At 33.6% G+C, this 25,172-nt stretch overlaps 1 protein-coding gene across 3 annotated transcripts in view; it reads right to left on the bottom strand.

Moving 5' to 3' along the window:
* The window catches only part of KIF18A (kinesin family member 18A), a 77,349-nt gene that overhangs the window by 3,545 nt on the left and 48,632 nt on the right, over positions 1-25,172 (bottom strand). For 2 of the 3 annotated variants that reach the window (XM_045524134.2, XM_074372220.1), the window contains exons 14-17: positions 9,390-9,828; positions 8,585-8,692; positions 3,258-3,367; positions 338-970 (exon numbers count right to left, since the gene is read on the bottom strand). In XM_045524134.2, the coding sequence (XP_045380090.1) occupies positions 888-970; positions 3,258-3,367; positions 8,585-8,692; positions 9,390-9,828 (740 nt within the window). In that variant the 3' untranslated portion in view covers positions 338-887. Of the gene's footprint in view, positions 1-337; positions 971-3,257; positions 3,368-8,584; positions 8,693-9,389; positions 9,829-25,172 lie in introns of those variants that run through there. The other variant, XR_012509632.1, reaches the window with a different exon arrangement.

Genomic DNA, 25,172 nt, shown 5'->3' with positions numbered 1-25,172 from the left:
AATGGTTGCTTGATTTGACGGGACAGTTCCTTGGCCACATAAAATTCAAAGTGCATTTAACCAAATATTTGTTGTATTCAGAAGATAAACAGTCCAAACAAAGGAGGTGAACAAGGATATATGATTAAGTTGCAGCTCCATATACTTCCTGTAGTAGAAAAAAGTGATTAAAACATTTTCTTCATATCATTAAGGAACATATGCATTATTTTCAGACTTGGTTCTAGTACCACATATCTTGATCTAATCTGAAACACAAATCTACAAAATTCATTTCATATAAAATAAGAGTTTAAGGTGTTAAAGGGGTAGCAATGAGACAGAAAAGCAAGCACTATAAAATCTATGTCTTTAATATATCAATTATCAAGAAACAATATCAGTATTTTATTCATGAAGACTAGTTAAATAATATTTACAACAACTTTATGGGCACATATATGTACATTTGTACATCCAAGTATTTTTGGAAAGAAAAGTCATATATGATTTTTAAAAAAAGTAAGACCTAAGTCGTAATTTTATCACTTCTAAATTCTCCTTATTTTAAAAAACCAGTAAGGAAAAGATAACTCTACTGTTTTCTAAAATGTCCTAATCAACTTGTAGCTTAGTAAAACAGAGCTGCCACCATGCTGACCAAGGGATTTTAAAGGGTAGCAAATATGTCAGAAATGTAAAACACACCTTTTCTGTTGAAATTTTATATTTGCTTGGAATACAAAAGAACAAAACAGAAGGAATTTCGTTTTCTGCTTGCTGAAGGTATTTGGGTAAAGCTAGCTTTTAAGATGGTCTTCTTTCAAACAAGTTTCTGAGAGGGCACTGCAAACAAAGCCTTTTAAAAGCTGCCTCATCAATTTCATTTTCCTTGATTTTGAAGAGACTTATCTTAGATTTCCTTTTGAAATACTTCTTCCAAATTTTCTAACCATGCTTGGCTTTACTTTATGGATGTTTCGTTTATATTCTAGAGAAGAAATAAAAAGATATATAAATATGGTAAAAGTATCATTCAAAAAGAATTTTCACCATTCGTTAAATTTCACAGTTGTTAATTAGCATGATTTAAAACATAGCACCAACAAAGAAATATTAATACATTTGGTTTGAAAGTAGAAATTCATTTCTCCACATTGTAAACTAAAGTTTCAGTGCACGCATAAGTACACCCTTCCTCTCCCCACAGACAGTAGGCAAAGTCAGTGAATAAGCCACCACATTGACTTCTGTTCTTTCTGAACAAAGGAAAGACTGTATTTGTACATTATCTTTTGTGCATCATCATTTTTTTTTCATTCTTTGGATTATTTCCCTAGGACTCTCACACTGCTACATTTTACCAGTTTAGAAGTATCATTTGAATCCAGTACTTCCCAATGTGTTGATCCTGATCCCACAGCCTTTTATCCTTTCATGGCTGCCTCTCAACTGTGTTCTACTTATGTCCATCCTTCTGGCTCTTTGTCAATGTTCACAATGATTCTCTACTCACTGAAGTGTAGTTACAACAAGGTGCCTTCTTTATGGGTCAGTCTAATCTCCCATCCATTTTCTTGGTCACATTAGGTTTTAGCTTTAGGGGCACATTATTCTCTTGACACTATTTCTTGTTTCTCCAACTGCTCAGTAAACAGAGTGACCTTCTCTCCCAGTGACGTTCCTTTGCTTTTTTATTCGTACACTGTTAGCTGGAGAACGCAGGTGAATACATTCTAAGGAAGGCAGTTTCAGTTCTCTCCTGCTTTTCAAGTAATTCCTGATGTGTACCTGGGCATTTTCACTCGGATACCCTGATGTACATAAACCTTTATCTTCCCTTAAACTAATGCCTCTTTCTAAGTGCTCTATTATGCTTAACAACATATACTCTTTTAACCAGCTTTAGCTTTTCTTTCCTCTTTGGCAAGTACTGTATTTAGTATTATCTCTTACATTTTCTTCTATAGACTTTTTAAAAAAATTCATCTCTCCTTACACATAAGGTATTTGGTGCATTTTACACTACTTTTAGACAATAAGCATATTAGGAAACCTAAATCTCTATCACTTGAGAATTACAAACGTATTACTTGGCTGCAGGATTATGACTTCCTGGAGAATTTTTTCAAGGAGACCAGTGGGCAGGACATATCACCAACTGCAGTTACACACTATTAAACATTATTAAACATGGCATGTTAAACCAAATAATCGTAGTAAATTTTACTTTTCAGGACTTTACTGTTTGGCTTTTAAATCTGCACAAAAGACATTTTCATTGAACTTAAAGTAACTGTCACCAGCCACCACAAGAAGTAAGGATTTATCAATACAGGTTGGCAAAACGACTGAGAAATTTTGTATTACTCTAATGAAAGAGCACGGACAGAAAAAAAAGTAACAATAGTTTTCATGTTATTCTTAGAAACACACGTTATCTCATGAAATCTTTAAATTTCAAGTACTATAATAATAAGTCCCTTTACAGAAAAACCAAACTGGGTCTTAACGATCTTCGTATTTATCATAAAAACAAACAAACAAACAACCTTGCACATAGAGAGTGTGCAGTAAATAAATACTTCCTGATTGAAGTCTTAGGAACTACAGCATCAGAAAGATAGAGGTCTAGGCGCAAAGGCTTAGAAACGGGTTGGCGCTACGCACCTCCAGCTTCACTGAAGATGTGGTTTGTTACCATGGACTCATGTGACCTTCATATGAAACTGAGAGGATGCAGTCCCCTCTATCAGTATTTTTTTCAACTTGCTAATGGGAGTAGCAATATAATTGTAACTGGGTAAAGACTGGAGCCTCACAATAATTGCCCAATGAGTCAGAGGCCAAATTACTAAAAATAATAGGCTAAGAGAAAAATGTCAAGTGGATATAGTTATCTGTAAAATATACTTAATCACTAACCTATTAAATAACATAGTTAGCTACTTATTTCAATTACTAGTTAAATTATTTACCCACTCTTCTGTAATATGAGGCAGTATGGAAAACAAAAAGGTGGTAGAATACAGAGTTAGAAGATCCAGCTCTGAGTTTTGGCTCTATCATGAAATCTCTCTGTAATCTTGCATAAGTGTGTTTTCTATTTTGTGTCTTAAGTTTTCTTATCTGTAACAGGGATAACCACACTTACAGTATAATAAAGGTGATGAGTATATAAAAGGAGATTCTTATGAAAACACTGCAAAAAATGTAAAGTATTATCCATATGTTAATTAATCATGTTATTAAATATCAAAATAAGAGCTGAGACATACCCACTGTTGGTCTGTTTTCTTGTAAATGTTTATCACTTGAATTATCTTGATGAACACGTTTGGCAGATCCAGAATTTACCTCAGCAGTTAACGAAGTATTTGATGTAGAACTTCAGGGGAAAAATTTCTATTTTAGTAAAGCATTTTTTATGTCTCTAAGTTCCAACACATATTCTACATGCAGTAATGATTAAAGAAAAAGTGATTACTCTAAAATATTAGGTTGTAAAATCCCACAGATGTAACTGGAGACACAAAATAAATTTTTGGCCCATAGGGAAATTTAGTTGTATGTGATTTTAATGATGCTTTATTCAAATCAGAGATTACAATTACAGATGTATGTCACAATTCTTTAACAGAACATTTCCAGGGTGCTGGGCTGGAATAAAAGCAAATATTGTTATTCAAAGTATAGCAATAAGGAGCACATTGCAACGAGGTGAAAAACTAAACACATGTTACACATTTGGAGCAAGACTCCTAATCTGGGGAATATAAACAAGTGACATTGTTGGGAAAACTTGCTTCTAAATCAAAGCATGGTAATCAACTGCAACTCTCTCTCTGATTATTGCAATTAGAGAAAGAAAAACGAAAAGAATGACCTATTTTCATTTGTTTGATTTTCAAAAATTTATATCAATCTCACATTATCAATGGGTCAAATTTCTAACTCAATTTGAGTTGATGTTTTACTAAACACCTATTGTGGCCTCATATCACAAGATATACAAATGAATAAGGCACAAAGAACCTATGTCCTGAAAACTAACATAATGGATACACAGTGGGGAGGGGGAATTATAAGACAAATAAACAAAACACAAGGTAGAGTAAAAAATAGTGCCACAGGTTTTCAAACTACAAGAAGCTATAGGTTCCTGAGTTTAGAAGAAGGAAGAAAAATGGAAGATTTTGTGGATGAGATGAATTTGATCCGGGCCCTGAAAAACAGCAGTTCAAACCTTCTCAGCCCTAAAGAGGATCAAGTTTTAATAGGCAGGGTTGGGGATTGAGTGGGGGATGACATTCCCCCCTCCACACTGATTCAAATAAGCTAATTCTAGGAAATTTCTGGCTAGTCAAGATATTATATACCATTTTACAGGTTGATACTAATTGGATTGTCAGTTGGATTAACAACTGGAGGCTTCCCTTTTATGGCAACAACTTGTTCCGGCAATCCTAACTACGTGGGTTTATGTTTGTGGAGAAGGGAGAATACAGGTTAGTTACATGCTCATTGAAAGTAGTCTGAAATGGCAATTTAATACCATAGCAAAAAAGAAAAAGAGAAATAGGCATGAACACAGTGAATGCTGGGAAAAATAGGTTAACCTATGTACTTCAATTTTCTAGAACTTATAAGAGAAATGTTTATGGTGTTTATAATGGTGATTTTGCTTAAACTGCTCAAGAATGCAAATAATTACCTTCCCAAAATGGTTATAGAGAAGTACTTGTATTATGAAAGTAAACATATTCAGTTGTAGAAAAATTCTATTCCTAAAAATTGGTAAATAAACTAAGTTACTATAATTCTATTTTGGATACTAAACACACATTTTTGATAGCATATGTATCAGCTGTTTAAGGCAAAAAATCCCTTTTGGTCATTTGGTGATTTTATTTCTTCAATAAAGATTAATGTCATTGGTTATTTTTGAAAAGGGTTGTTTTCCCTGCTATTTATCTTAAAAGTTGTCTTTATTTTTTTTAATGGTATGACTCTTCACTTTGTTTTTACTTGAAAATTAGGGTTTTGAATAAATTTATTTGAATAAAACTCGCATTTCTAGAAATAAAATCAAAGCCTAATAAAATAAGTAATGTATTTATATATAAGTAAAACACACTCAAACATTTTTAGGATTTAGATAACATAGTCAGCCCACTGATGAAATGTTTAACATTTATGTTATAAATTTATGTTCAATCATAAAATAAAAAAGACCTAAAATTGGTATGGTTACAAATTCAAATTATGTTAAAGGCTATCTTGAGAAGAAATCTAAAGAGTCTTCTAGTTGTATGCCACATATATTTCCATACTTATTAATAAAAGTTAAGATTTAGCTTTTTGTTCCCTTACATAGGTAGAATGTTTCTGCTTAATGAATAAAATGCATGTCCATATTCTTTCATGCCAAGATAACTTTTAGTTGGAATCATACACATCTTGCAAAACAAACCAAAAATGTATGTAAATGTGAGACCATTTCTGGGTACTAAGACTGTGGAACAAACGAAAAAACCAACCAAACTAGCATAAAGCAAGCAAAACAGCAAATTGACTAATAAAAATAAATAAAAATTTATATATCTATTTTATTTGTATATTTGGTAAACTGATTCATTTGGTTAAAATAGTCTTATGTTACCGTGACTATACAAGTTGAAATGATTATATACCTGAAATTCTCAGGTTAAGTAGTTACCAAAAAATTCAGTCTGGTGGGTTTTTGGAATACCCAGTGCTTCTGGACTCTATTTTTTTTTTTTTTTGATGAGAAAAACTCATACAAAATAAATGTATACATAGATGGAGCCTTCCCTTCCTCATTTAAAAAAACCATAACAGAATATATACACACCAAGTATGTACATACAGCTGCTAAGTGGAAAATACCAGAGTTTATTACTCTCAAGCTTGTGTAGATTTAATTGGGAGAAAGGAAGATTTTTTAAAAAGTAATTATGTACATTTCTAGGGTTAATCTCTTTTAACCTTAGTTAACGGCAGGATCTAATTATTGGTACCAGAGGGAATGTAATAGAGCAATTAATAGGCTATAAGAAATCTCACTTTCTTTATATGTCCTTTAATATTATCTTACAATATTAGTTACTCATGTGAAAACCCTTTAACTTTTCTAAAACCACTCCAAATACATAATTTACATACCTGGACATTTCTTGAAAAATCACTTGATTTTGACATGACTATGTTTACACTTAAAATTTATTCTTAGCTATAAACTTCTGCCACATCTTAGTTAATACAACAGAGCACACCACCAGTGAAGAACAAAAAACGTCCTCCATATTAATTAATGAAGAGAATGACATTGTTGACACAATGAAAATTAGTGATAAGATGGTTGAAACAGATGTTGCTGGTTAGCTAGGCTCAGTCAGTAACTGACTGCCATAGATGAGCCAGAATAACTACAGAATTCAAGTTTGTGACATAGCAAAATGCAAAACTGTAAGTGCCATGGATAGTCAGAGATATTCAGGAAAAATCAATCCATAAATTTTAAACATTCCAAGGCTTTGCTGTACTTTGGAGGGAAAAGGACAGATCCTAAAAGCAACCAGGAGATGATACTCTATGTGCACAAATAAATAGGCTACTTGTAAATTTGTTTACAGTAACCCAGATAACAGGTTCACGGTGGAAAATACAAAACTTAAAAAGAGTTATCTTAAGATATACTCTTCTCTCCATAATCATATGTAAAAGAAAAAGAGGTAAAGCAAGGCAGATCCATTTTACAATATATCCATTCACTCCATCCTGTCATTGCACTTAGCATTACAGGATATAAAGACCATATAATAGACTTCATGTCATTGAACTCAATTATTTAAGACTTCTTTCCTTGTCTTTGAGTTTTAGCTGTTTTACTGCTATGTACCCAGGTATGTTTCTCTTTTATTAATGCTGCTTGTGGTTTACAGTGCTTGCCGAACCTGCAATTTGTTACCTTTTTGTCAGTTCTGGAAAATGATTAGCCAACATCTTCTCAATACTATTTTCCACGATTCTTTTTCTCTTTCTTTCTGGGGCTCAAAATACATATATGTTAGACCTTTTTAACTGTGACCCATGTGTCTCTTTCACTCTTCTCTATTTTTTTTAATCTTTTTATCTTTTTGCATATTGGTTTGTATTTTTTCTATAATTTATCTTCCAGTTCACTAAACTCTCTTCTGCTGCACCTAATCTGTTAAATTGATTTATTGAGTTTGAAATGTCAGTAAATTCTATTTTTCAATTCTAGAGTATCCATTTGATTCATTTTAATAGAATCCAGTTCTTTGGGAAATTATCATCTATTTTGTTGAGCTTAATCACAGTTAAAATTTTAAAGTCCTTATATGATAATCTCAAAATCTGCACCACTACTTCTCTAATTTGTTTTTTTCTCTTGATTTTCAGTCCTTTGGTCCTGTCTCCTGGCATACTTGGTAAGTTTTGCTTAAGTGCTAAGCATTGTGGATGGAAAAACTGTAGGGGCTGTAGATGACATACTCTTCAGAGACAATTTAATTTTCTTCTGCAAGAATGCAGAATAGAAATAGATCACCTTGATCCAAAAAGGGACTGAACTATCTAAGGTCTGTTTGAGGCTTTCAAGAACTGGTCTATTGCCAATATGCCCTATTCTTTCTTACAGCATAGGCCTTTAGGAGTTTTAAATAATATGCTGGGTGTTTAACAGGATCTTTCTCCATGATGATCCCTGAACAACAATTTTTGTATCCCAGCCCCATGAGAAGATCAAAACTCTGCTTATTACTTTAGCCTCTTGGCAGCTACTTTTAGCTTGGTTTCTCGGCCCCTCATCCCATAGAGTTTACTACCTGGCAAGTATCTTGAGGGCAAAAGCTACACAGAACGACTTTGTTTTCATAGCTCATTGAGCAGCTGATAGCTCTGAGCATCTATTTTCTGCTTGGCCTCAATGCTTGATGCCATGAAATAGCAAATCCTAACTTTAAAAAAGAAGGCACACCTTCTTTTCCTTTTCTCTGGGATCTTAGACCCTCAAGTCCTGGTTGTGTTGGTTGTTCTCTAGTGCCTTCAAGCAGCTGTTCATTGTATTCTATCAGCTTTTACAATTGTTCTTAATGGGTGGCTTGGTCTGATACAAGGTACAGTGTCAGAGCCAGAAACAGAAGTCTATTCATTCATTATATTTTACTCATATATCCAAATCCATTAAAATAATATAATTTTAGGACTGAAGAAATTCAGTAATAGCTAAAGGGAAAAATACCAAGTGAGTAAAAAATTGTCAGCAGAAGAAAAGTTAAAATTAAATGACCCTTTTGAAGGCCAGGAGACTTTTGGATTTATTTTTAATAATCTGAAATATGGAATACTTTATACAAATAATAAGTGAAATACTTGGGCTTTATCAAGATCTCCCTTTGACAGTATAAATCTAGTGCCACATTCAGAGCAACTTATTATATATATGCTTAAATATGAACTGACAGTCTAATTACAAGAAATTAAAAAAGCTACAGGAAACAAAATATGAAGATGATCTTACGTAAGTATGAAGACTGCACCAGCTTGTATTTAATCGTACCTGGTCAGTTTCCGTTTCTTGTTGGCAGCAGCAGTCATGGCCATGTAGGATGGTACTATGCTTGGTATCGGCAGAGGATGTTTAGTTGAGAATGAAGAAGGGGCAAGCCTGTATATCAAATAATAAAAAATAAAAAGAGTAATTTTGATTTGTACTATGGACCAAAAAGGGGGCATAAACTTCCATAATTAAAACACCACTTTGTATTAACAGATAAACATTATTTAATACTATAAAACTTCCCTGGATTGTCAGGGGCTTTCTTCTCTCTTTTTTTATACCATAGATATATGTCAAGAGATTGCAGCATAGAAAGGTGAAGATACCATTCTTCCCATATTTGGATTAATTGTGAATATTCAGGTTACGTGAGAAGGATATGTCTTTGCTTGGATGACATCCAGTCAACCACAGGACTTAGGACTACTTCAGAGTAAGCTGAGACTTGTTAAACATCATAGAAACTGGGGTAGTTCCTTTAGTGAAGACACTAATGAATAATAACAAACATCTGGTAGTCCTCCAGTGATGCCTTCTAGCATTTGAAGGTCTCCTTTGAAGCCTAATGAAGATCAATCAATTAAGTTTTAAAATTAAAGACTCTACAATATTGTGTTAGTGGATTAATATTTAGAGAGAAAGACAATTAAGATTTAATGAAGGTAAAACACCAGCTTCTGTAATCAAGATAGCATACTTGATCTATGAAATAGACCTTACACATAGCTACAGAGGAAAAAGCAAGCTAATAGCTTAAGGCTATGTAAATAAAACAAAAGAATTGGCAAATACTCCTTTTTTGTACCTTTGTAAAATGTTATTGTTTGGTAGTGATTCTTGTTCAGGTAATTCACTTTTCAAGCTCCTGTTGTCTTCACATATAATAAATGTAGACTCCAAATCTTCCTGTCCATACTCTTTTCTTCTGCGGAGAGGGAGATCTACTTCACGTAACATTTTCAGGGAATTATCACTGTTTACATTTGAGCTGATGGACTGACAGATGGTAGTATGTGATGATGGTTTTAATGTCACTGTAGATGGATTTTGAAAACTTTTTCTACAGTCTTCTGGAGTATACACAATGGGCTGAAGATCTCTGCTGAGAGAATCATTGAGCTGCATACTTTCAGACAGTGTAGACTTCTGAGCATGTTTTGCTTTTAAGGGAGAAGGCATTAATTTTCTTCGGGTTCTTTTTTGTGGAGGAATTTTAACCACATTAGATTCACTTGAAGATGTGCCTGTTCAACAGAATTAAAAAGAAGCTCAATAATTTGCTTAAACAGTTTTCCAATAACCCTATCAGTTAAAGGAAAAAAAACAAAAACAAAAACACAATGATACAGTATATATTCTGCCAAATTGATAAAAGTTTAAAAGAAAGTAAGTTAGAAAGAAGAAAATTACTGCTAGTAACTTTAAAAAAGTTAATAAACTCATCATAAAGAGATTCTATAACAGAAAATAATACCAAATGGCTAATTTCAATCTTAAATTATAGATATAGCTATCCTGAGATGTTGGGTAATTATGGAAACAAACTCCAACCAGTAAATGTAGGCATCTCTCTAAGGATTTGCACTTGACTCTCCTGTTCTACACTCTCTTATTTCTAATTATCCTCTTGCCACTGCCTCCTCAGTTACCTGAGTCCCCAAATAATGGCATTTTTTACCTTTTCCTTGCATTTCTCATCTTCACCAATCCCACCTTTCCTACACTTACAGTTAATAATTCTGATCATGTCATTCTTCTGTTTAAAGATGCTTAGTAATCTTTAAACAGAAATATAATATTAGAGATTTTTAGTAGGGGAATTCTTGTTCCTTGCTCCAAAATTAAGAGACAAATTGTTTTGTTTAAACTTAAGTGTCAATTCCCACAGTACTACACAACCTTAAATATTTAAGCACACAAGCCTAAATACTTAAGTACTTAAAGACTTCTCAAATATCTTTTTTTAAAAAATGTACAAAATAATGACCTAATTACACACATAACAATAAACTTGATCAGCTCCAATGTCCTTATGTTACATTTCTTAATTTTTATTTTTTCTGCTTTGCCTATTTCATTCTGGGGAACTTCATGGTATCTGACATGAAGTAACTTTGCTTGGAGTGTGCTATCTAGGGAGGTGACTATAATGTGTAGTTCTGCCCATGTTTTCAAATCATGCAGTAAAATTTCCAATTGATGTTATATTTGCTTTACAATATAATACTAACTTAAATAACACTGAAAGCAGAATAGATTAAGTGCTATGTATTTCAATAAAGCAATTCAAATGTTCAATCAAGTCAGAAGTACACTTGTAACAATCATCAACAGTACATGCATTATTCTTATTATGTTGGTTGACAATAGGCTCTGAGATGGCTAGGTTGACAATTACCCTCTAGGAAATACAATTTAAAAGCAGGAAGGAAAATATGATCCCTGTTCTACTAAGGAATTTTACTTTTCTGAGAACTAGATAAATGAGATCCAGATCTTAAAATAATTTTCCACTCCCTTTAACATGACATTTGTCAAATTTTCCATTACCAGATATTTTTATACTAATGCTGCAGTGTAAAGACAGTTACTTTTCTCCACTGTGCTGCTACCACCAATTTGGTGGCTATTAATAGTGGGAAGATTAACTTCTTTTCCCGTGAGAGGCAGCAGGGGTACACAGAGGATAGAAAGCTGTATCAAGGATAGAGAACTGAATTGGGAGTCAGGAGACTTGGATTCTATTTCTGGCTTCACCAGCGACTCACTTTATTGACCTTGGACAACTCACTTGTTGTATAGGCATTAATATCCCCTAGAAAAAAGGGGGATACTACCTTTCTGTGTACAGAGAATTTTCTAGGATTAGATAATATCTATAAAACACTTAAGGTTCAAGGAAAGGCTCTAGAAATATAGGCTTCAACTGCTACTATTACGCTGTTCACAAGGTAAGTTGTAATTTTCTTTCCAGTGTTCCATCAATACCTAATGCATCGTTATCACTAAGAGAATACATTTCAAACAATAGCTCACTTTCGTTTTATCAGATATCCAGTTCAACAAGGCTGATGATAAATTGTAATATAAACCAAAGGTGGTGTGAAAACAGGCACATCTAAGTGTTATTTGAACATGCAGGCTTCAAAACAACATTCTAAAACTTAGAACACAATGGAATAGAACATCTCAAGGGATAAGGATTATCCAGAGTAACTATTTTTCTTGCATGTATCTACAGAGGGGTAATCTCTGGAGTGGCAGTGGGCAAATTCCCATGAGAGCGGACCACATTTTCCCTGCTGCTTACAAAGAGCATGAAAAGGCGGCGGGGGTGGGGGGGTCTTCTATACACCAAAGAGATATCCACCTGTTCTATGGGATAATTTAAACATATGCTCAATATCAAGTTTTGATATAATCAGACTGACTAACAATTTGTCAATGAAAGCAATAGTAATCTTACAATGACATATCTTTACCCATAATTCTGCTCTCTTGATAGGATATGATAACTTGAAGGAGAAAGATGAAGATGTGACCAATATCATTGTTTTACTGGGCCTGAAAGAGATGCTACAGACATACAGCATGTACAAAATACAAATCCAGAGGGTTCTTTTCCTTTGATCCTTTCAATTATTAAGTACAGATAAAATAGTAAGAAGGGAGCAGAAAACAGATGGCCAATTTAGGACTACTTAGGCTGACTAGTTGCTAAGAAAGGTTCAGAAGATAACCAGAGCAAAACATGATTTAAAGGCTTAAATTAAAATTCAACAGTCAACTCACTGTAACTGTAAGGGGACAATGACTCCATTTATTCAGTGAAAACTAAAAGCACATAATTTTATTTTGAATATGATTTCCAGAATATATAATTATAATAATAAATAGTCATTCTCCTTTAGCTAGTTAGGTAATGGCGTACTTTGAGCGGGTATGGCAAACTGGAGAGTATTGGGTTAGGGGCTATTGGATATGCTGGGTCTATGTCTATAAAAGAGGTTTGCTGTATTTTTCCATTACAGCATGTGCAGTAACTTTCCAGAAATGCAGGCTTGGGGCACGTGAAGTTTCCCAAGTCAGCCTGGGAAAATACTATCTAAGAGGATTCTGCAATTCTTGGGCCTATAGAATGGAAATGACAAACAATGAACCTGGAGGCAGATTATAATTCTTTAAAGAAGGGCCCATAAAGTGAGAAAAGGAATCATGTAGTTACAGACTTCCAGAATAAGAGACCCTTCTAGATGATGATAGTTAGTCAAGGAAATACCTCAGCAGTGGACGTGCCACACAGGAGGGAAAAGGAACTTAAATATGCATTGTTATAAGGTAGGCTCTTGTAAACTGGGATGGAAAAGAGTGGCAGCTGCTTGGGAGGATGGCAAGTCTTCTCTCCAGGGTCTCTCCATCTAAGGAACCATTCTACACATCATACACTTGAGTATGGAAGGTAGTACACATCTTATGGTCTGAAAAATTCTGTTATTTCTAGACCATCTCTTGGAACTTTTAACTCCCCAACGTATTGTAGGTGTACTGCATTTCTATTGCCCTTAAATGGTTATGATCCATGGGTACATGAACGACTTGTTGAAACTCAGGTCCAGCCAGTGGTGACAATAAATTTGTTGATCTCAAGAAAACGAGAGAGGGCTAGTGTGACTGAAGTGTAGTGAGTTAGAGGGAGGGTAGAATTGAGAAGCTAGAGATATTGACAGTGGCCAGCTTGTTTTGGGGTTTATTTATAAGATAAGGGCTTGGATTTATTCCAAGTGCAAAGGGATATCTGTGAAGGATTTTAAGCATGGGTATGATGTGATCTGATTTATGTTTTAAAGAAAGATTGCTTTGCTTACTGGGTGGAGAAGAGAATATGAATGGGCAAGAAACAAGAAACTCAGTAACAAGGCTATTGTTATAGCTCAGGCAAGAAATAATGAGAGCTGGGACTCGAGTGGTAGCAGCAGTGATGCAGAGATGTGGAAAGGTGTTGTAATCAGACAATCAGGTAAACTTACATAAAGTAAATCCAGAACATATGCAATGACATACATAGGTGTGATTAGCTGCCTGACACTAAGCAACAAAGATAAGGCATTCATATAAAGGAGTAGTATTTATTAATTTTACACAACTTAACAGAAATTGACAACTTTCCATGAAACCATGAATCATTTCCACATGCACAATTACAGAAAAGTTCAAAAGGTCCTAAGCATCATTCCCTCATACTTGGCATTCTCTTATTACTGACATTCTCTTCTCCCCACCCCTACTCATCAGGCTTGAGGTCCTGCCCCCTTGAGGAGCTCTGATCCAAGTAAATGCAGGTGTCTTCGAACCTGCTTCCTTCCCTTTCTAGTTTGGATGCTCGTGGACCTGAGGCAGTAGATACACTTTAGGGTTTGATGATATGATTTCTTATTTAGAGATGATGGGTGTTCTTATCATGCTGGGGCAGGGAAAAGGAAAGAAGGAGAAGGAGGCTAAGTAGGAAATGGTTCTAGAACAAGGGTGGCAGACAGAAGAAAAATTATTGAAAATAGACTTTGGCTCCTAGGAAGTTGTACAAAGGGTGACGTGAGGGGAAGATTTAAGTTAACGGAGTGATGGGAAAGGGCATCTCCCTTTAGGTTGAGCACTGGACTTTCTCTGCAAATTCGTCTCTAGACATCCCCAAACAACTGAAACAGATTCACCCTCAGTTCAGACACAGACATACTATGATTTCAGATACAAAAGCTGACTGCCCCATTCCCGATATCTTGTTAATTATCCTATGCATTCAATTCATTAAAAAGGAACCTATGTATTTTAAACCCATGTTTAGTGAAGTTTGTAAAAGCAAAATGTGGTCCTGTAAAGAATACATTCATCAAATAATATACATGACATACATGATATTAGAACCTTTTCTTTTTGGTAGAGGAGGAAGTTAGAAAGGCACTGAATACCTGAAGAATTTCTTACTAGAAGAACCAGCCCTTGGTTGGCTCTGCCTTATATGCCTTGCCTTTGAAACTTCCGTAGTATCAGAAGGGATATGAAGGCTAACTTTGCAAAAGACAACCAATTTTAACCACAGTGGTAACCTAAGTAGAAGCATGCAACTCCCCTCCCAGATTCCCTTTAAAATGACCATACAACAGAAATAGCAGATGGATGGACCTGGAGATTATTATTCTAAGTGAAGTAAGTTAGAAAGAGAAAGAAAAATACCACATGATATCACTTATATGTGGAATCTAAAAAAAAGGCCACAAATGAACTGATCTACAAAACAGAAAGAGACTCACAGACACAGAGAACAAACTTATGGTCACCAGAGGATAAAGAGGGTGGAAAGGGATAAATTGGGAATTTGAAGTTTGCACCTCTTGGGGAATGATGGAAATGTTAGCTATCTTTATTGTGGTGGTGGTTTCATTGGTATACACATTTATCAGAATTCATCAAATTGTACATCTGAAATATGTATAATTTACTGTATAGGAATCATACCATAAGAAAGGTGTTTAAAAAAAAGAAATAGGAGTAAACTTGCCCTGGTGCTGGTAACAAGGGAGGAGTATCATCTGCACACCAGGACTCTAGGGGCCTTCATGAAGGGTACTGTGTAGCTAGAACTGGAATACAGGAAGGCATGGAGAGAATAACATATAATATTCCCTCACTTCATCCTTCAATGCTCTCCCAGGGAGTTAAGTAAAAGACACTGGCAGATGGCACTAAAGTTCCTTAAATGAGGAACAGGGATGAGGGGGTAGGTAGGATAAAGGGTGAGACAATGCTATAAAGTAAAATGGTGATATGTGAACACTAGCAGCAGCACTAAGAAGCCCAAAGATTCAGTCCTGGTCCAGCTGTCTCAGTGCAGAAAGGAACACTGAACAGAAAGTGCCTAATCCCATGGGCCTTGTTCCCAGCCTTGGTGGCCACACCACACATGTTGGGCAAAGAGGCAAAGTTTCTAGCTGAGGTTACCTGAGGACCTGATTTTTCTACCTCCCTAGGCTGTGAAAGCCATGAAAAGGAATGAATTCTCCCCTCTATTTCTGGACCTTAATATCTACTTGATTATCAGCAAATTATGGGCAAAAGCATACTACTAATCAGCATAGAGGAAACTCACTGGACCAGTAAGAGGATAATATACAGGAGTGGCAAAGCTGGCACACAAACTCAGGCTTTCTTGATAATCCAGGTGTCATGTTCTACCTATACCAAGCTCCTACCACAGGGAGAATTTAATCAGTTAGGACAATGGCTAAATAAAACATGGGGCATTCACAATTACACTGTTATTTAAAGCCACATTTTACAGATTATCTGATGATTTGGGAAAATGTTCATGAAATGAAATAGTAAACAAATTTTACATACAGCATGATCCCAATTTTGAAAAAGAAACAAACAAACAAAAAACTATCAAAACCAAATCAAAACGTACATACAGATCCTGTGAACAAAAAGGGGAGAAAAGTCACAGGAAACAGAGCAGAAGGAAATACGACACAATCCATTAAAACACTTATATAGGTAATGGCTGGGGAAATTCTGAGCAATTTAATTTCCTTCCTTAAAGATTTAATTACTTTTTATAATAAATATATGCTATTTTTATAAAATTACAAACAATATTTTTTTTTTTTAAAGAGGAATGTTAGGGATAGGAGGGAAGAAGCCAATTAAAAAACCAAATTCTTTCAAGCCTCAGACTTTCTCAGGAATTGGAGGCATGAGGTTGTCTCTGAAGGCAAAGGGTGAAGCTAAAAACCGGAGAATTGGCTGAAAGTCTGTATAAGGAATGTAGGGCCCCCTCTCCCTCAGGAACCTCCTTGCCCCATCACCATCACCTGTACTGCCAGATAACTGCTCCTTTGTCACCGTGTTAAGAGACATGAGGTTTTATTCTCTGGACAGGTTGCAGACCTGGGGCCCATATACACAGCTGACACTAAGGAGAATAAATAATTTCTCAGTAATGAATGTATGCAGGTTTTTCTCCTGCTTCTCTAAAATACTGGTAGCCAATCTTATATATCCCCTAAATGGGAAATCAAATACTTCTTTTTAGATAAACCATAAAAACAACAAAAGAACTAAGTACTGACATTTTCAGGCTTCCTCAAACTAACGAATTTCCTGGAGATAGCCACAAAGCAAAGCTCATTAGCTGAAAGACCTAACTAGGTACACAGAACACAACCAGGATCATCAGATATTTGAGGATATGATTTCAACATGATAATCAAGATATACAACTACACACAGGAAAAAAAAAGTGAGAGAAAATAGACAATGTAGAAATTGATAAGTATCTTAGGATAACAATAATTAATATCCTTAGAGAGATGAGAAATTATTACATTCATGAAACAAAACCAAAGTGCTATGGAAAGAAACACTGAATTACAAGAAAGAGTTCTGAGAAATTTAAAATGAGAGGGAAAAAAAAGTAAAAATAAAGGTTGTAAGTTAAAGTTGAGGACATCTCCCAGAAAGAAGAAAACATAAAAAACATAAATCAAAAGAGGTAAATACTAAAAAACAGATAACAGAATAAGAGGATCAATCCAGGAGATCCAACATCAGATTACTAAGTGTTCCAAAGACAGAACAGAAAGAAAGGAAGAAAAGTATTATGGAGGTTTATGCATGTAAGCATGTGTATGTCATAAATACATAGACGAACATTTCTGAGAAAGAAAGGTCCACAAACTGTTTAGTATGACTTAAAAAAGACCAGCACCAAGGAATAGCGCTGTGACATTTCAGAATACCAAGGATCCCAAAATCTCTCGGGGAGAAAAAGTCACATACAAAGTATGGAGAATAAAAACAGCATGATAGTTGACAGCAACACTGGAATCACAAAATCAATGTCTTCTCAGTTCTCAGAAAAATTATTTCCAACCCAGAATTCTATACCTAGTCAAACAATCAGAAAATGAAGATACTTCCATACATGTATTGTCTAAAAAGATTTTACTTCCTATGCACCCATTATCTGGAACCTACTGGAGGATGTATTTTTGTAGAATAAAGGGGAACAAGAAAGAGGATGGAGAAAATGTCAAATACTACATACAGAAATCGTAAAACTGTACACGAAAGAGGATTTACACATTTCTTGGCTCAACAGGGAATGATATTTACTTAAAAACACTCTAGGGGTTTATTTTGAAAAAAGTGAAAGACTGCTTGGGCAAAAAGGGGAGAGAAGAAAATGTATATACATTGTAAATGAGTTAAATTCTTATCTTCTAAAATAATAAATGAGTAGATAATATCTAAAATTGGAAAAAATTTAAACAAACAGAAATCAGCAATATAAATTTGAAATTTAGAAATTAGGAGGAAAAATCAAAAGAAATAGCTAAAAGAGGAATAAGAATTGGGAGCGGGCAGCAATAGGGCAAAGAATACTTCTACAAATATTATAGTACTTGTTAGCTTTCTAAACAACATACAGGTATTATTTTTATAAAAATATAAACTGAATTTTAAAAGAGGTGGAGGTGGAGAGGGGGAGAAAAAGGAGGGGAAGGGGGAGTGGAAGGGGGCCAGAAGAACAGACACATATATATGCACAAACATGCAGGGGTTTTTAATGAAGAGAAAAATAGTCAAATTTTGGGACTATAAAAGGAAAAAGCAGACCAAGATTACATCTCTTGCTTGTCCTGGAAGAGCTTTACTCAAAATCTGTGGACTGTGAGTAGGGTCAAAACTGTGAAGCTTTACATTCAAAAGTCTAACTGAAAGGTGTAAGCAAATAGCATGAAATGAAATGGGCAATCAAACAGAAGGGTAAAATGAACATTCTAGGCCTAAGGGAGGTGGGGAAGATCTTTACTTAGTCCCATTCACCACTGGCTTACCACCTCATTCTCCAACCCATGTTTCCCCTAGTATATAACAAAAAGAAAGACAGGCCAATTATCTACTTAGTAGCGTTTAAAGAGAGCCAATAAAAATGTGACTCAATCAGCAAAAAAGGGAAAATCATTCACTACGTTAAGAATGGGCAGAACGGATTAAAAGTTATAAATCCCAGGAATGCAGAAAAATTCCTTTTCTTCAGGGAACAGGTACACCACTTCTGAAATCTGAGTGTTGGCATGTGTAATTTTGATATGCTATAAAGTTTATAGAGAATAATGGCAGAAATAAAAATAAAGTGTAGACAGCAAAAACTGCTAAGAGATAAAAGACACATTTTCTGTGAGGATATGGATTAATCAACCTGTTCTCAGATATTTTAAGTGTCCTAAAGATCTCCAGCTTTAGTTATATTTCTTAGACCTATCTTCACATTTAGATTCCATATTAAGATAAGATATACTTTAATTTTACAGGTTTGTTGAGAAATATTCAGATGATTAAACTGAGAGGATGTCACTTTAAGGATCAAGAAATTTTCTATTATTATTTTCAAATTAACTGGGATTTAAATAATTCTAAAGAACAGTTTGGGAACTACCCAGAGAGAAACTGTTAATTGAAAAACAACTTTGATATTGCTTTATTTATAAAAGTCTAATACAGCTATCTTGAAATTCAAGAGTATCTTAAGGCTTATTAATATCTCACATAATTAAAGGCACATATTAATGAAAAAACAATATCATATACCCTATTGCTATTTTTAGAGTCATGAAGCTTTTCTTAAAAGTGACAATTTAGCAAGAATGCACATAATAATGCTAGAGATTTATTAATCAACCAATCAACTCCTAATTTAGGGAAGAGGATAGGCAATGAAGTTATATGATTAAATAATATAACTTTTCAAAATGATTACGTACTACAGTTTAAACCAGGATTTTAAAAGTAATCAGAGATAGGGCTACTGAAAGATAGAAGAGCCCTAGGATAAGTTTTGCTTAATGAATCCAACCCTAGTCTTTGTAATACTTATCCATTAATAGTTTAGGAAACATCTTAAAATATTTATATGATGTTTTAAGACATCTTATATACAACTGAAAATGTGCATTTCAGGATAAAGTGGTTAGTGTTCTATTCATCTGTTCCCGCATTATGGCTAGAGATTCCCGTTTTAAAAAGTTTGTTTACTGTAAGTCCATACAGAGACTTAAAAAGGAAGTCAGACAAAAACATTTTGTTGAGACTGCCAAGTTTTAGAAGCATTTCAAAATACTTTTAAGGATTAAAACCACTTTTAAAACGAACTCTAAATGCAAGCACTAACGTTGTAGATTAGATGGTGAAAAAAATACAATTTTCATCAGTAATAGTCCAAATTCTAATACGTTACTTAGATTACAACATAAGTACATTAATGTATGCATAGTTTGTATTGTATTGCATAGAATAAAATATGCTATCAATATAAACAACAGCTTAATATCCAAACAAAAACAGTGAAAATAATAATGAAATTAGAATTACTTTGCATGCCCACTAAATTATATTTGCTAAGTGGTTAAAAGAAATTATGAGTAAATATTTGATGACTGGTTAAATGGTTAATGAAGTAAACAAAGTTTAGATATTAATCTATTTGCTATCACCCTCCAAACTTCTGAAATTTTAAGGAATATGATCAAATAATGGCAATGCAATAAAAGCAATAAATCAGATATTTTGATTCTTTTAGTGAAATATAGGAGAGTCTCATGAAGAAGTATATGAAAAAGACATTTGAGAAACTAACTGCCTATACCTCAAAGGAAACATCTAAAATTGTGTTTACTGGCTGTATTGTTCTTTAAGCTATTTAAGTCGACCTGTGAGCACAATCTAGCTGTTTTTCATTATTTCTATCTTTCAAATATTTCAATTCTCCAAGAAGCCTATCCCACAGATCTGGCCAAGGACTCTGAAATGTTTCCAGTAGAAAGCAGGAAAAAACAGAGTTGCTTCATGTCTATCTTTCTAGAAGTAGTTTTAAGAAATGTCAGTATAGTTTTACTTTTAAAAGATTTTTTATGATATTTATTTGTACTTAGCATAAAAAATTTCCTTAACAAGCCCTTAGGATTAAATGTTACATAAATATGTGTATATATATAATATTACATATATTTCACTTCTTACATGATCCTACTAATATACAAGGATATTACATAATTTAAGATAATTATACATTATATACAATATCCTCATACATTAGCAGATCAGGAAGAAACAAAGTTGCCTGTAAATGAGCTAAATCTTCATCCCTTAGAATGAGTTGATAATAACTAAACATAGATAAATCAAGAAACAGCATTATAAGCACACTGTTCAGAAATATTAAGTGAATACTAGAAGTTTGTTATGTCATGTATTTTAATAGAAAATAGAAAAAACAGACTTGTTTTATGTCAATTTTCCTAAAAGTAGTTTTAAGAAATGTCAGTATTTTCTTACTTTTAAATGAATTCTTTTAATTACTATAAGAAATGCCCTTAAATCAATGTATTATTAATAACAAACTAAATAATTTTAAACCAATGCCTATTACAGATAAAAAGGAACTTAAAACTTACCCATAAATGTTTCATAGTAGCAAAAAATGAAAGGCCCAAGCAATATAAACTCTTACTTTATGACATTCTCACATCATAAAAATCATGTAGTTTAGCAATATCTATTTATTTTACTGAGTTCCCATTTTAAAATGGTCATCCTAATCCCTTATTAATTATAGCCAACCAGGAAAATCACAATGGGGTTCATCTCATAAATAGAACCAGAATTTAGTACTAGATGATTTTAATGTTCACTAAAACTTCCTTATTTTATAATTTGTTGCTCACAGTAAGAAAGTAACATGCTCATATATTAATCATATTTGTTGTTGGCAGAACTGAAGTCTCTTGTTAAGTTACCAGGGGGAAGTCATGTAAAGAAACCAAGTAATACAAAGTAATAACATATATAAATATAATTAAAATAAAGACCTAAAAATACAAAATTTTCTTCACAGACCCAAAAATATGAATAGAAGGCAACATACCACTTCAACCCCCCAAAACTGAGATTCTATCACCTGACTACTACCACTAGAAGAGAACATAAGTGTGAATGAAATGCAGATAAATACCTTTAGAATTTAAAATTGAGTTATATAAAAATTAAAAATCACCATAAATAAGAGAAAAAAAGTATCATATATAGCAAAGGGTTTAGAGCTCTTATATGAATATATATGTGTACATATGTGTGTGTGTGTGGTCATCTATCAAGAAAGAACTCTCACAAAATAAGAAAAATGAAAGATAACAGAAAAATAAGGCAAAGGAAATGAACAGGTAATTAATTCAGAATGAACTACAAATAGACAAAAGCACATGAAAAAAAATGTTCACCTTCACTACCCATTTTTGGTGGTAGACTATACAGTTAGAATAGTTCTGGAGAATAACCTGACAATGTATATCAAATGCTTTAAAAATGTACAGACCCTTTGATCTAACTATTCTACTTTTTAGAGGCTTAGTCTAAGGAAATAATTAGACAAATTTGCAAAATACATACACACACACACAGAGATATAGTGTGTTTAGTAGAGTGTTGCTTATAACAGCAAGAAAGTGCAAATAGCTAGATGTTCATTAGCAACTGATTAGGCAAATGTAATACACAGCTAATAAAATGACAAATTCATATTTAATAGGAAAATGTGTGTATCACAAGTGGTTCAGTGAAAAAAAGCAAAACAAGGTTAAAACATAAGTGAAAGGAGCAATAAACCTCAAAATAAATTGATGAAAAAACTGTTTTTGACTGTCAATGAAGTCAAGAGTTTGTTGGGCAGAGGGAAGGTAGGGTATGATAATTGCTACAACAGTGGAATGAAAAATACAATGGAAATGTACAAGACTGAGTGCAGGAAAGGGGAGAGAACTTATTAATGGGAAGGTTTCACAAAAAAGGCAGTACCTGAATTGGACTCTCAATGAGCCTAAGGATTTTAATGGGTTAGGATGTGGGATGGAGAGGAAGCAGCACTCAAGACTGAGGGAAAAGCCTGGAAACTGCAGAGGCAAGAAAATGAAAGGACATTTAAGAGAAGGTTGGGACACCAAGTGCCATATGGAAGTGAGTCTGCAGCTTGACACTGGACTGGGAAAGCCTTTAACGCTCTCCTAAGTAAGGGGTCTGCACTCCACTAGGAAGGTCATTTTAGTGTGAAGAGTAGCTCTGGAGAGGGCAAGATCAGAGAAACGGAGTATAGTTTAGATATCACTATAATTATTCATTTCTTACATCAGATTTTTCTCAAAGTGTTTTAAAATAAACTGAATTAAGAAACATCATTCTATTCACTCCCTCTCTGTTTAAATAAATCTCTAAAACACAAGAACTGTCAATTTCATGTGGTTTCTTAGTTAGGAGGGGTCTATACTTTTTTTTCAGCTTTTTGAAATTTTCCACAGATGGTTCCTTTAAATAAAGAGAAGAGATAATTTATCACTAATGAGTTAAAAATCCCCTCTTAAAAAATGGGCAGACCTTCTGGGGTCATCTTTTGATGTGCCATATCATGTGTCCTGAATGATTTTACCCAGAGGAACTAATTTATCAAAAGCTTAAGACTGCAAATGTTAGAAGATTTACAGAGCTGTACTTTAGTACAGTAAAAAGCAGAAAGCAGTATTTAGCAAACATGAGTCACAGTCTGCAAAGTAGGGTTCATGACAGGGAGACATTGATGAATGGGATTAGATCTAATTGAGGTTTGGTACAAAATGATGGCAAGGATTTTTCTTTTGCTAGCACTCAAGTTAATATGTACGTGAGCAAGTATTTTGGGAAACGATACTAAATTAAAATTAGTTGGCAAAGTTCTAAAGTGAAATCAAATATTAATATATGCATTTCAATAAACACGTCTAGGCTACAAATGATTGATACAATTACTGTACTAATCATAAATCTAGATTCTTTTTAACAGCCTTGTGACTCATGGAATTCATAGTTGTAAATGATACAGGTGAATGAATTTTAACTATTTAAAAGACATGTAACTTTAAGGCACTACTGAATTAACCAAACTAATAAACATTTTATAATGCATTCATAAGACACTATTATGGTTATTGTAGTATTAATGCCTATAAAGATAATATCAGCTGTTTATGAGTATCATAGAGAATACATATTCCTAAATATTAAAGAATTGACATACTCCTTTAAATTAATCCAGCGGTCTAATAATAAATCAACCATAATCTTTTAATACTTGTTTCTGGGAAACAGATCCCATGTTTTCTTCTCAGTCTCATTTTCCTAGTATTTATGCTTATTTAAGATGGAGAAGAGAAAAAGACAATGCAAAGAACCTTTTAATTTACAGTAATATTTGCAGTTACAGATGAATAACTGAACACTGTCTTATGTACAAGCAGATAAGGGCCAAATAAAATATATTTAGGGCTTCAAGCATAACTTCCAATGTCTATTGGTAATGATTAAATTTTGTTGCCAAATAGGAAGATATATCAAAGATTTAGTTTATAAACACTTTGCTGCTTTGTATTTATTATATGAGGAATTAATATAGAGATTTTCTTTTTTTTAAATGAAATTTCCTTGTAGTCAAGTAATTAAAGGGGAAACTCAAACTTACATTGGAACTCGATATTCAATCAGAATATCTGTATTATAAGATTCTGGTTCTACTACTATCTTCTATTGTACTTTAAGATAGAAACCACTGACATGGGGTGCAAAATTTAAGAAAAGATTAGAGACAGAAATATTACTGTGAGTTTCCAGATGGATAATGAGGAAATCTTGACTTTTCATTTAATGTCAGAAATCTTATCAGTTCTATAAATAAACCCTGCTGCCAGCACCCCCATCCTGCATGGCACTCAGTGAGTGTACTTTCTGCTTTCCCACCCAAAAGAGATGCATGTTTTACTTGAGGTCAATAGGCACGCAGTATGGAGGCAAAGATTTCAAGTCAAATAAATATCTAGCTCAAAATTAAGTAATAACATTGGTAAAGCATTAAAGTTAACAAAATTTATTTATTTATTTCCTTTTTGTTTTCTTTTTTAACAAAGGTACTGGTGGTTGAACGCAGGACCCTGTGAATGCTAAGCATGTGTTGTACCACTGAGCTATACACTCCCCTCGAAAATTAACAAAATTAAAAAGTTTCTTCTTGAATATGAAGTAATATTGGCTTATTAATATAAGAAAAATTAAAATAGTCCATATAACAAAAATATAAAATCTAGGGATATCTTTAACAACAAATGTACAAGACATATATGAAGAAAATTCTAAAACTTTGTTGAGGAGCATACAAGAGGATATAAATATGGAGAGATTAACTATTCTAGAGTTAGAAGATTTGATAGTGGGAAAATTTAAAGACAAAATTAATTTATAAATTTTTAAAAGATCTTATTTCCTTGGAATTGGAAAAAAAATTATTCTGACATTTACTTCTTAGGGACAGCCAAGATCACTTAAAAAACAGAATAGCAAAGGGGGACTAGTACAGCTATATATCAAAAAATACTATAAACTATTAGTTATTAAAATAATAGTTACTAGCTCTAGGATAGACAAATAGACAAAAGACTAGGATAAAAATCGAATAAGCAGA

Source organism: Camelus bactrianus, chromosome 10 (genome assembly GCF_048773025.1).
Source record: "Camelus bactrianus isolate YW-2024 breed Bactrian camel chromosome 10, ASM4877302v1, whole genome shotgun sequence".
Taxonomy (NCBI): Eukaryota; Metazoa; Chordata; class Mammalia; order Artiodactyla; family Camelidae; genus Camelus; species Camelus bactrianus.
Note: the sequence above shows the minus strand (reverse complement) of the source record. Positions and strands in the feature narration are given on the sequence as shown.